General features: G+C 40.2%; 1 protein-coding gene across 1 annotated transcript; it reads right to left on the bottom strand.

Moving 5' to 3' along the window:
* Positions 1–4,307: 4,307 nt before the first annotated feature.
* LOC135471253 (ubiquitin-conjugating enzyme E2 N-like) lies at positions 4,308–10,182 on the bottom strand. Its single transcript, XM_064750408.1, has 5 exons — positions 10,067–10,182; positions 7,504–7,605; positions 6,308–6,452; positions 5,695–5,835; positions 4,308–5,481 (listed from the first exon to the last, which is right to left on the bottom strand). Exons 1-5 carry the CDS (start codon positions 10,094–10,096, stop codon positions 5,435–5,437), a joined length of 465 nt encoding a protein of 154 aa, XP_064606478.1. The 5' UTR covers positions 10,097–10,182; the 3' UTR covers positions 4,308–5,434.
* Positions 10,183–12,725: the final 2,543 nt, after the last annotated feature.

The raw sequence follows: 12,725 nt of genomic DNA, 5'->3' as shown, positions 1-12,725 counted from the left end.
AAACCCCAAGCACTCACTCACTTACTCAACTCAGGGGTCATGTCAGTGGATCCCTGTCTTGTCCTAAACTCGACAGTGGATCACTTTTTCCCCCCGCCCGACAAGGCAAGTGGATCCCTGTCTTACCCCAAACTGATTGTCAGATCACTGTCTTCTCCAAATGTGGGCAGTCGATAGTCTTATCCCAAATTGGTCAGTAGATCCCTTCCATATCCCAAGCTGATGAGTGGATCCCTTATTTCCCCAAATGTGGACAATGGCTCTGTGTTGTATTCCAAATTGGTCAGTGGATCCCTCTCTTACCCTAAACTGATGAATGGATCTCGCTTTTCTAAAACTGGTTTGTGGATCCCTGCATTATCCGAAATGGTCAGTGGATCCATGTCTTACCCAAACTGATTAATAGATCCATACCTGCCTTATCCCAATCTGATCAGTGGATCCCTGTGTTATCCCAAGCTGATCAATGGATCTCTGCATCATCCAGAACTCATGAGTGGATCCCAAACTGGCCTGTAGTTCCCTGCATTATCCCAAACTGATCATATTTTATCAAGTCTTATTTTAAACTGGTCAGTGGATCAAGACCTTGTTCCAAACACAGCCTAATGGTCACTGGATCCTGTCTTATCCACAGCAGTCAATGACCAGTCTTATCCCAAATTGGGCATTGCATCTTTGTGATCTTGAATGTCAGCAGTGAATACTTAGATTATCACTAACTAGGCAGTAAATCACTGCAATATTCTGAAATGGACGGTGGATCCCTGCATTATCCTGATCTGGACAGTGGATCCCTACATTATCCCGATCTGGACAGTGGATTCCTGCATTATCCCGATCTGGACAGTGGATCCCTGCATTATCCCGATCTGGACAGTGGATTCCTGCATTATCCCGATCTGGACAGTGGATTCCTGCATTATCCCAATCTAGACAGTGGATCCCTGCATTATCCCAATCTGGACAGTGGATTCCTGCATTATCCCGATCTGGACAGTGGATCCCTGCATTATCCCGATCTGGACAGTGGATCCCTGAATTATCCCGATCTGGACAGTGGATTCCTGCATTATCCCGATCTGGGCAGTGGATCCCTGCATTATCCCGATCTGGGCAGTGGATCCCTGCATTATCCCGATCTGGACAGTGGATTCCTGCATTATCCCTGCATTATCCCGACCTGGACAGTGGATCCCTGCATTACCCCGATCTGGACAGTGGATCCCTGCATTATCCCGATCTGGACAGTGGATCCCTGCATTATCCCGATCTTGACAGTGGGTCCCTGCATTATCCCCATCTGGACAGTGGGTCCCTGCATTATCCCGATCTGGACAGTGGATCCCTGCATTATCCCGATCTGGACAGTGGATCCCTGCATTATCCCGATCTGGACAGTGGATTCCTGCATTATTCCGATCTGAACAGTGGGTCCCTGAATTATCCTGATCTGGACAGTGGATTCCTGCATTATCCCAATCTGGACAGTGGATTCCTGCATTATCCCGATCTGGACAGTGGATCCCTGCATTATCCCGATCTGGACAGTGGATTCCTGCATTATTCCGATCTGAACAGTGGGTCCCTGAATTATCCTGATCTGGACAGTGGATTCCTGCATTATCCCAATCTGGACAGTGGATTCCTGCATTATCCCGATCTGGACAGTGGATCCCTGAATTATCCTGATCTGGACAGTGGATTCCTGCATTATCCCGATCTGGACAGTGGATTCCTGCATTATCCCGATCTGGACAGTGGATCCCTGCATTATCCCGATCTGGACAGTGGATCCCTGCATTATCCCGATCTTGACAGTGGGTCCCTGCATTATCCCGATCTGGACAGTGGGTCCCTGCATTATCCCGATCTGGACAGTGGATCCCTGCATTATCCCGATCTGGACAGTGGATCCCTGCATTATCTCGATCTGGACAGTGGATTCCTGCATTATTCCGATCTGAACAGTGGGTCCCTGAATTATCCTGATCTGGACAGTGGATTCCTGCATTATCCCAATCTGGACAGTGGATTCCTGCATTATCCCGATCTGGACAGTGGATCCCTGCATTATCCCGATCTGGACAGTGGATTCCTGCATTATTCCGATCTGAACAGTGGGTCCCTGAATTATCCTGATCTGGACAGTGGATTCCTGCATTATCCCGATCTGGACAGTGGATTCCTGCATTATCCCGATCTGGACAGTGGATCCCTGCATTATCCCGATCTGGACAGTTGATCCCTGCATGATCCCGATCTGGACAGTGGATTCCTGCATTATCCCGATCTGGACAGTGGATTCCTGAATTATCCCTGCATTATCCCGACCTGGACAGTGGATCCCTACATTACCCCGATCTGGACAGTGGATCCCTGCATTACCCCAATCTGGACAGTGGATCCCTGCATTATCCCGATCTTGACAGTGGGTCCCTGCATTATCCCGATCTGGACAGTGGGTCCCTGCATTATCCCGATCTGGACAGTGGATCCCTGCATTATCCCGATCTGGACAGTGGATCCCTGCATTATCCCGATCTGGACAGTGGATCCCTGCATTATCCCGATCTGGACAGTGGATCCCTGCATTATCCCGATCTGGACAGTGGATTCCTGCATTATTCCGATCTGAACAGTGGGTCCCTGAATTATCCTGATCTGGACAGTGGATTCCTGCATTATCCCGATCTGGACAGTGGATTCCTGCATTATCCCGATCTGGACAGTGGATCCCTGCATTATCCCAATCTGGACAGTGGATCCCTGCATTATCCCGATCTGGACAGTTGATCCCTGCATTATCCCGATCTGGACAGTGGATTCCTGCATTATCCCGATCTGGACAGTGGATTCCTGAATTATCCCTGCATTATCCCTACCTGGACAGTGGATCCCTGCATTACCCCGATCTGGACAGTGGATCCCTGCATTACCCCGATCTGGACAGTGGATCCCTGCATTATCCCGATCTTGACAGTGGGTCCCTGCATTATCCCCATCTGGACAGTGGGTCCCTGCATTATCCCAATCTGGACAGTGGATCCCTGCATTATCCCGATCTGGACAGTGGATCCCTGCATTATCCCGATCTGGACAGTGGATCCCTGCATTATCCCGATCTGGACAGTGGATTCCTGCATTATCCCGATCTGGACAGTGGATCCCTGCATTATCCTGATCTGGACAGTGGATTCCTGCATTATTCCGATCTGGACAGTGGATCCCTGCATTATCCTGATCTGGACAGTGGATTCCTGCATTATCCTGAACCAGACGATGGATTTTTCCATTATCCTGAAGTGGTCAGTGGTTCCCCTGCATTACACCAAAACTGGATTCATGCCATACTGTAAACTCGTCATTTGATCTGTTTATTATTTCAAAATAGATGTTCAATCTCTGGCCTTGCCAAATCAGAGAATGTGTCATGTAATTTTGTGTTTTCATGCTTCATACTTAGACACAGATTCTACCCTCATTACCTTAGAACTTTTTACAAATCTTGCAGCCCCAGTCTTATGTGTTTCTTTAAACCTTGAGGTTTGGTGATGTACGGAATTGAAGTGGCAATTTGCATGTGTTCATTACAAATACTAACTAATGCAACTGTTGTACAATGATTGGATACAACCGAGATCCTGTGCAACAGCTGTATAGTAATAGGATAAAAAGAAGATCAACGTGCATGTGCAATCTGAGACCACTTACAAAACAGATAAGAGCCTCAAAAAGAGGCACATCTGTAAGTTCTACGCTGAGCAGGACATATGTAAATGTTCTTCATGTATACTAAATGATCAAAGACTTCATCACTTCATGACACATAACAGCTTAAAATTAGCACATATACCCAACCATTACCATAGTGTAAGCTGTCCTAGTACTCACTCCAATTTTAAGCTCTGTGCCTCAAAAGTTCTAAAATCTAAATATTCCACAGTGACAAATGAACGGGAATTTTCAATGAGGTTTTCTATTTAAGTTAAACCAGAAACAAATGTGCAATCATTTCATACAAACGATCTTGAATAAATAAGTAGTTTGAGCTGAAAAAAATCATCAAGATGTTAGCTTTTTCTTTTCCATGTGGCCAAACATAAACAATATACTGAAGAGCTCCCCATTGTGTGGAATATAAAATCACCTCAGGAAGCCCCAGGTAAGTGGTTTATGACAATACCGTGAACAAGAATTACTAAAAATCTTTGCCAAAAAACCAAATTCGGCATTAAGTTTGAAAATCTGTAACATTTCTTAACCAAGAAACTTGGTGTCCGTAACAAATCTTCTCAACACGTAGATACATAAAAGTTGTTTAACATTTATTTTCTTTGGCTGCCCAAGCCATCAATGAACATTTGAAATAATCTGTATTTTACCCCTACATATACCATAAATCAAGAAACTTAGACTTTTAAATATTTTAGGAAAGAGAGATACTGCTAAATACTGGTATTAAAGTGCATATTAAAATATGTCTGTCACTATATCACGTTCATGCACAAGCAGATTTTTGAATGAAGGACATCTTACTTATTCATCCAACCATATCCAAAATGTTACACAAAATGATATAAGCATTGCTCAGATTTGCTTTAAAAAAAAATCTATATGCATCAAATTACATCTAATGAAAATAGCAATATTGCAATAGTAAAGCAATATACGTTTCACCAATGAAAACTCACTTGATTAGAAATGGGTAATCAGAGCAAAACTCTGCTTAAAAGGCAGAAACAAAAGACATTTTTGGATACATTAATGATGGGGGTATATGTAATTCTAAATTACATATATCAACTAAAAACTTTCACAAACTTAATATCCTATAAATGAAACAAATCTTTTATTACCTTTTTTATATTTTACAAGGAAATGTGGACACATCATGACAAACGACATACATACACTTTGTATAATCTCTCGTCAAAAACATTCAGCGGTCATTTTACAATCTATAAATAGTGTGTCACGAATACAACCCACAGTTTGTGTGTCAAAACTATCAACACAGAATCAGTGCCCCATCAGTGTATTATTATTTCCTTTTTTTTCCTGCCCATCCCCTGAAGAATCCCTTGCCCTTTTCCTACACTTTAAAGAATATCCACAACAGCTCTTAAGGTTAGTTATTCTTCTATCCTGTTGGTGTTTCTCTTTATGCATAAAAAAAGCCTAACAGTTTCTGATGACCTGAAGAAATTTACATACATTGGACAAAATGTACAGTTGGTGTTCTGACAGAAGAATGACAGAGCACAGTGTATGGAGTCCTCCTGATCACTGAGGGGAGCTCACCTCCCCGCCCCCACACTGCTTCACTTCCCCAACAAAGACTGTCCTGTTTTTGCTTAGAGGGTACATCATGGAATTCTGAATAGTTCACTGACCAGGCGGAGAGAAAACACTATTGTCCCTTAGATCAGCATCATTTCAAGTTGTTTACCGGAGCATACATCAGTGTCCACTCTTTCGCTGTAATAGAGAAAAGGATACATATAATAAAATTTCAAGAAAGAAACAATTCACCACATTTCACTTTGCCATGCTAATAGAACAATTTCAGAATTTTTAGCTTTAGTAATAAAATTTTTCTGCTTTGAAAAAAAAAAAAAGTTCAAATAATCCACATAACCTTGATTCTGATAAACTAATGGTCCTCACAAGAGATTATTAAGCCAAACTGACCTTGTTCAATTGCTGAAACTTCATTCTCTTTCCAATGTTCGGCTACATCATTAGCTAAGGGATCATCAGGGTTGGGAGCACTAAGTAAAGCCTGAACAGACAATAAGACAGTTCGGATCTGTAAAGCCGGGCTCCATTTGTCTGAAATACAGCAAAAGAAGATTACCAGGAGTTACATCATTTATGCTGAGGACAAAACGTCATACTTGACATATCATATTATGCAGACACCACAAAACAGATTACGGTGCACTTAGTATTGGTGAACCCAAGTTTTGGAAGATGCGGTTAAATACAGCTTTAACCTAGCAATAATGTGTTTATATTTCTATCTCACAAAATCTAATCCAATAAAAAAAATGAAACAATCTGCCTTCTATTTCTTTTCATTTATACCACTTAGAATATTCCCATTTCCAAATAAGTTTGTTATTCACATATTAAAAATTATTTCATCAATGAAGTGCTGCAAAACACCATGATTGTACACAACTCTTCAAAACCATGCATGTACATTTCAGGGATGCTGTTTTGTGCTCTTTTATTGTTTTTGATTCTACCAATACCGGCATCTTCATACAACTTTAGGACAAGGGGACATAACTACACTTACCTTTAAGTATATCTAAACATATTCTGCCTAATTTATCGATGTTAGGATGGTATATCTTAGTCATAAACCTCACTCTTGGAGCTGACATTGGGTATTCTTCTGGTAGAAATAATTCAAGTTTGAAGACACCTCCTTCATATGGACTCTGAAAAGGCAAAACATTCATCTATAACTGGAAAACATTTTAAGGTTAACAGCAAAGGTTCGATCTTCCCAAACATTTTCAATTACCTTAATGTCTTCACAAAGAATCAAATTTTTGGTGATTGTCAATACCACAAACATCAATAAAAAATCAGTTACAAACAGTACCTTGAATATGCAATGCACTTTACTTTTTCTCAGAATCCACAAGAAGCCTGTCCTTCCTACCTCACTGCCACAACTCCAGACTATTTGTAGCAGTTTTCTGTTCACCATAAACTAAACATCTCATCAACATTAGAGAAATGGATTAGTAGAGTATCACCAAGTATGGCCAATGCACCCATTTCACAATAATACTAGTTATAACATTTTTCAACCTCTAAGAAGTTTGTCCAGAAATTCAACAACCACAGGCCAAGTACCAAGGGAGATATCTTTGTGTGGCTGTGTACATATAAACAGCTGTACAGTATTAGCAAATCAAGAAGCCTTAGCATTCAATGCTCTAGGTTGTAAATGGTGTGAAGTTTATTTAAAGCAAAGTCATGCTTACCAGCAATAACATATTTAATGTTATCAAACTGATTCATGTATTTGTTCTATGCTAATGAAGAAAATTCAACATCTGATTTCGCTTTACACAAAGTGTATCAATAGCTCTTTCTCTCCGATACTGTGAATACATGTGGCAGTGTCAAGGCTGTATTATTATTCTAAATTTATCTCTGAAAACAAGACAGGAGATAAGTTCTGTAGGTCTGTCAGGTGCAAAGTTTAACCCTGGAATAAAGCTTGACAATGCAATGGTGCTGTAATACACCACCTCACAAAAGCTATTCAGACACCTGTCAAATTTTCAGCTACCTGCAATTCACAAGTTCTCAGTAAAACAGGACATTGAACACAGAAGAGGACATTGATTCAAACTTTTGAATGTAATATTTTGAGGGTCCTTATTATTTAATTCTGAAGCAATGAAAAAATAACTCTCTAAGGAACATTAGGTTTTATTTTCGTAGCCCAAGATTCAGTTGAAAAGAACAACTTACGTCTGCAGGTCCAGAAACATTCACATGAAAATATCGGGCATTTTTCTCATCTGGCAAGGCTTGGATTCCAGGTACAGGCTCTTGCATCAGACGTTGTGTCTCCTCAAAGAATAAAATAAAGAACCCACCATTCATTAATTATGTACACGGCACAAAAATTTACACACCATGATGCATGGTAATAACTTTTACTTTTTTACGTGAATGAAAGGTCTGTCCAGCATCATGCAAAATACATACCTTGCCAACGTGAACCATTGGACATTACAAGCAATTCCAAAAATAAACTGATCGAAATCATCACATCATATATTTCCTTCGGAATATGGCCCATTTTATATTGCAACAGTCAAAATGGCTGTACACATGGTCATAACCAGCTTAGTTCACCATGTCAAATGATCCACTGCTATTCATCGGCTATAGGCCGGCAGCGTAACATTTGATCGCGTAACCCCATGAACGATGTGGCAGTTTCAAAACATGAATAAAAAGAATACAAAGTTGGTTTTGGCTTCTGTGGCTAAAAACATTGCCTAACTTTAATTTGATTTATTTATTTGATTGGTGTTTTACGCCGTACTCAAGAATATTTCACTTATACGACGGTGGCCAGCATTATGGTGGGTGGAAACCGGGCAGAGCCCGGGGGAAACCCACGACCATCCGCAGGTTGCTGGAAGAGCTTCCCACTTCTTCTAAAGTTGGCTGGTTGAGTTTTCAATTGTAAACAAATTATTTCTTCACTTAGGGTTCTGTATTTTTGGGCCAGATTCCACAAAGCCCTTTCAGATTTAAGTCAAAATTTAAAGACTCAATGCTTCGTTTTTGGTACTGAATTTTGAGATCTGGACACATTAGTCTTAAGATAACATTGGTGAGGGGAAAAAATTTTAATCTCTAAAACTCAAAAATAAGCTTTGAGATTTTATTTCAAATCTGGACTGAAGTCAGAAATGGCTTTGTGGAATGGGCCATAAATACATTAGCTTCTTTACTTTACACAAGTAGTGTACTTGCACATAATAAAGCACGACAGCCATGTTTATGAGAGCAGCAGTGAAGGACACCATGCTTAAGGACAATACTCTCCCTAAAAGGGTGAGTGACAGTCTAGCTTCTAAAAACTGGATTCAAACACAAAATATTACTCTCTGAAATTATACTTCTAAAATAAGACTTAAATGAGAGGAAATATTGACTGAGAAAAGCAATACACTAATGTGTGTTTTACTTGTGTTTACAGGCTTACTTGTGCAAACACAAAGCTGAAAATACTGTCCAAATAACACAAAAGATAGTACAAAGTTGCTCCATAGCAATGCAAGTCCAAAACTGCCCTTTCTTGACATTCAAAACTGACATGTAGTGCAGAATGCTCTAATGTCTAACATACAAACTTTAAATATCTGACTATATTATTATCTGGCGCAGTTCTGAAAATATCATGCAGTGTTACTCATTTTTCATTCTCATTGTTCTTCTCACTTAAAATTTCAGCTCACTGTCAGTTAGCCACTCCCACTTGTGAGTGAGTGACATGTCCTGATGATCAGTCTCAGAAAGTCATCAACTGTGACTTTGGAGACTGCAAGAAAACATTTCAGTCAATTAACAATCTCTGACTGCCAATATTAAATCTGATTTCAATGAGTGATCTTTAATGCTGTAGTCAGAAATATTTCATTAATATGACCAGTGTCATGGCGCATGAAACTCCAGATGTTAACCTTCACCACCTACTTATGTCAACTGACTAATGAATTTTCACACCTGATTTTCAACCTCAGATCAAGACTAGGACTGAACTGACACCTTGTGTGTTGGATAATCAAGACAAGAGCCTTCCCAGTGAGGTTATTCGGCAGGTGAAGAGCCCCACTCCCACCTTCAACTCAAATTATCAAATCAGCTGAACTGGAATCGATGCGGTTTGTAAGAATGCTGTCTGACCATTTTAACCATTGTATTAAGTTATAACAAATTATACTTAAGTGTTACTCCATGGGATTTGTTTCAAAAATCACAAATCACAGAAAAGGTAATGTTTCAATGAATTCACTATTCACTAAAATGAAATATTTAATTTATTCCACTTTTTACATGAATGTGGTTGGAGTGTATTTGTGTCTGCCAAATAACTGGCTTCCAAAATTCTTCCATAAAACAGAACTAATAGCTGCATGTCGAACATTACTCTCAAATCATCACAACTACATGCAAATAATGAAGTACACGCGCCTGGAAGTCCAACATTCAACCCATGCTTGCTTATGAAAATTGGTCATAAAACACCACTTATGTACTTACACAGGCATGTTTTCCCATTAAGTTCAATTTGCTTCCCACAAGTATACAGAAATACTTCACTAAAGATTATATGAAACCTTACAAAGAAATACAACGACAGGTTTCTTTGCGAACTTCCGTTTTTTGTATTTACAACATCAACAATGACTCGTGCCGATTTGATGCGGATATGAAAATATGATAACGCCTGGAATATATATATAACAACCTAAGACATGAACTCTGTCAAGGAGTTAAAATTTCATTTTCTTACTTTGATGATTCGTCTTGGTAAACCCGCCATTCGTAAGCAGATAGGTGATAAATTCTGTCTGAACCGCTTTCAATGACCCCTCCGCAGTTTCCAAGAGAGGAAATTTCAAGATGGCGGGACGCACATGTGGAGCTATCCAATCTGACATGCAGCCGCATTTTCGAACACGTCAAGTTTCATGTAGTATTATGCTCGCTTCTTAAATGGTGCAAACAACAGGCCTATGCATTTTATTTTTAGCTGAAGCACACCAAAATTGCTTGTTTTTTTTTTATTACCTGAATGCTTACCACTACCAGTCAACCCGAAGACCACGAGCCATCCATGCCCTGGCACAAATGGGATGTATAGCACATGTATAGGCATATGGTAAAGGCTTGCAGGCCGTGCATGTACTCGTACACTCATGATTGCGACCGCCTCAAGCTGCTCTTCCATCAGTATTTACTACAATAGGAAATATGGGCTAGCACACACGTCATTTCCTACGGAGAAACGAACAGAGGTAAGATACACAAGAAACATGATTTAATTCAGGAGTAAAATTCGATGTTTTTCCGCCTTTGTCAGAACTGAATTAAGCACACATGCATGCAGACCCGTATTAATCAATCTTCGAAATAATTGATGGGATTATTCAGGTTGCTTGAGCAACGGACCCATATTCTGGGAGCTGATGTTTTCAATCAGTAATATTCTTATTTATTAAAGTTTTTATTAATATCTGTAGATGTACACCTGCATAACCTTTATATTTAGGAGGGCTGTGGTCAAGTTTAATGACGCCAATTACAAGTACTGGTACGTTTCTGAGCCCTTAAAGTGACTGCTAGGTTCCGGTTCAAACCCGAACTTTGGCAAGGAAATTGTCCACCACTGTCACTGCTTGTGGAGCCTAGGTGACATTAGGTCTGTGGTCGATTGGATAGTCCAATGTTCGTTGAAGCTAGACCACTTTCGACTTCCAATTAATATATATATATATAAAATATAGATGCCACACACATATATATATATATATATGGGGCGGTCTTTTTTTTTTTCTTTTTTTGTTTTGTTGTTGTTTTGGTTTGTTTTTTGGTTTGTTTTAGGGTACACAGGCGTGAACCACCGATCGACGTTTGGCAAGTTACTATAACTTTCCCAAATGAAACGTACATAGCTAGGCCTATATGCCTGTATACACTATATATACTGGTATGCCTACATATATGATGGTTGATAAGCGCCACAGCATGTCCCCCTCCGGCCGCATGTGGGAAGGTCCGTCAGCTACCTGCGGATGGTCGTGGGTTTCCCCCGGGCTCTGCCCGGTTTCCACCCACCATAATGCTGGCCGCCGTCGTATAAGTGAAATATTCTTGAGTACGGCGTAAAACACCAATCAAAAAAAACAAAAAGCAAAAAAAAATCAGTATGTCCCCAGTAATGCCAAGGGCGATAAGGCGATTATATACATACATACATACATACATACATACATACATACATACATACATACATAAAGACTGTAGAAAGAGGTTTTATGATTTAAAGCAGAAGGAGTGTCAGTCTAATAAAGGAGCTTTAGGTAATATGTCAGTTAATTCCAGTGGTTGTAGCTTACATATCTCTTGACGCCAACTGTTTGGGCACTGCCCTGAAATCACAGCTGATATTGGCGGTGTCACTGTTAAGTGTCTTGCTGATACTGGAGGTTTGCATTTGGTTGGAGCAAACGGTTTGGATTGCCATACGTTGAGTTCATTTTAGCAGATGTTGAAGTTTTTTTTGTATCAGTGTTAAAACTCAATTGATTGTCATATGAGTAAGATTGTGCGTGTAGCAGGGAAAGACCCTCGATCCTGCGGCTTCTATGACTCGATTTAGATGCTTGGCTATTCCTGTAGACAGTACTGTACTTGCGAAACGTGTTAAACAAATACCAGGTCAGGTAATGGTTACACCCTCATTGCTACAAGGCGATGTTGAAGTGTTAAATATAACCGAGAAAGATGTTTGTTTGAAGGCAAATACTGGTCTAGGTGCTATTCAGGACTATGTGATAGCGGAAAAGTAACATGTGGATGTAAATGTTAATGACATACATGTAAGTACCGCATGTGTTGAGAACTGTGTTCATGTAAGCAAGTCCGTGTTTCCTGATTTATTTGATCTAGGTGGTTCTTCAGAAGATTGTCTGAAAGCTAAGGAACTTTTTGAAAAATGTAAAGATGTTTTCTCCCTGAATTAGGTAAAACTCAATCTATTCAGCACAGAATACCATTACCAGATTACATACCTGTTTCTATGCCCTACAGACGAATACCCCCACAACAAATAAAGGAGAATATAAGGACAATTTATAGGACTTGTTGAACCAAGGTATAGTTCGTCATAGTTCATCCAGCTATGGTGCTCCACCAGTTTTAGTGAGCAAGAAAAACGTGTATTGACTATAGGCGATTAAACAGTAAGACCACAAGGGGTCTCTCGACCTGATGAAGGGGGTGAGTACTTCTCCACAACAGATCTTAAATCTGCTTATCATAAGATCGAAGTGGCAGAAGAGGGCTTTCACTACACTCTTTGGACTATATGAACAGAGTGCCCTATTTTCCTAGCAAATGCATCTGGGACGTTTCAACGTCTTACGAGTCCTGTCTTTAGGGAGAATCTC

This window comes from Liolophura sinensis, chromosome 7, assembly GCF_032854445.1.
Source record: "Liolophura sinensis isolate JHLJ2023 chromosome 7, CUHK_Ljap_v2, whole genome shotgun sequence".
In the NCBI taxonomy this organism is placed as follows: domain Eukaryota; kingdom Metazoa; phylum Mollusca; class Polyplacophora; order Chitonida; family Chitonidae; genus Liolophura; species Liolophura sinensis.
The sequence above is the reverse complement of the archived record's forward strand: the minus strand, read 5'-3'. Positions and strand labels throughout refer to the sequence as shown.

Bases quoted from the DNA above. Each gene is read 5' to 3' on its own strand.
- LOC135471253 (XM_064750408.1), bottom strand. From the start codon at position 10,096: ATGGCGGGTTTACCAAGACGAATCATCAAA. The intron at 5,836-6,307 runs GTAAGTGTAGTT...GCTGTATTTCAG, and splicing joins ATGTTTAGATATACTTAAAG to ACAAATGGAGCCCGGCTTTA. The intron at 5,482-5,694 runs GTCAGTTTGGCT...TCTCTATTACAG, and splicing joins AGTTTCAGCAATTGAACAAG to CGAAAGAGTGGACACTGATG.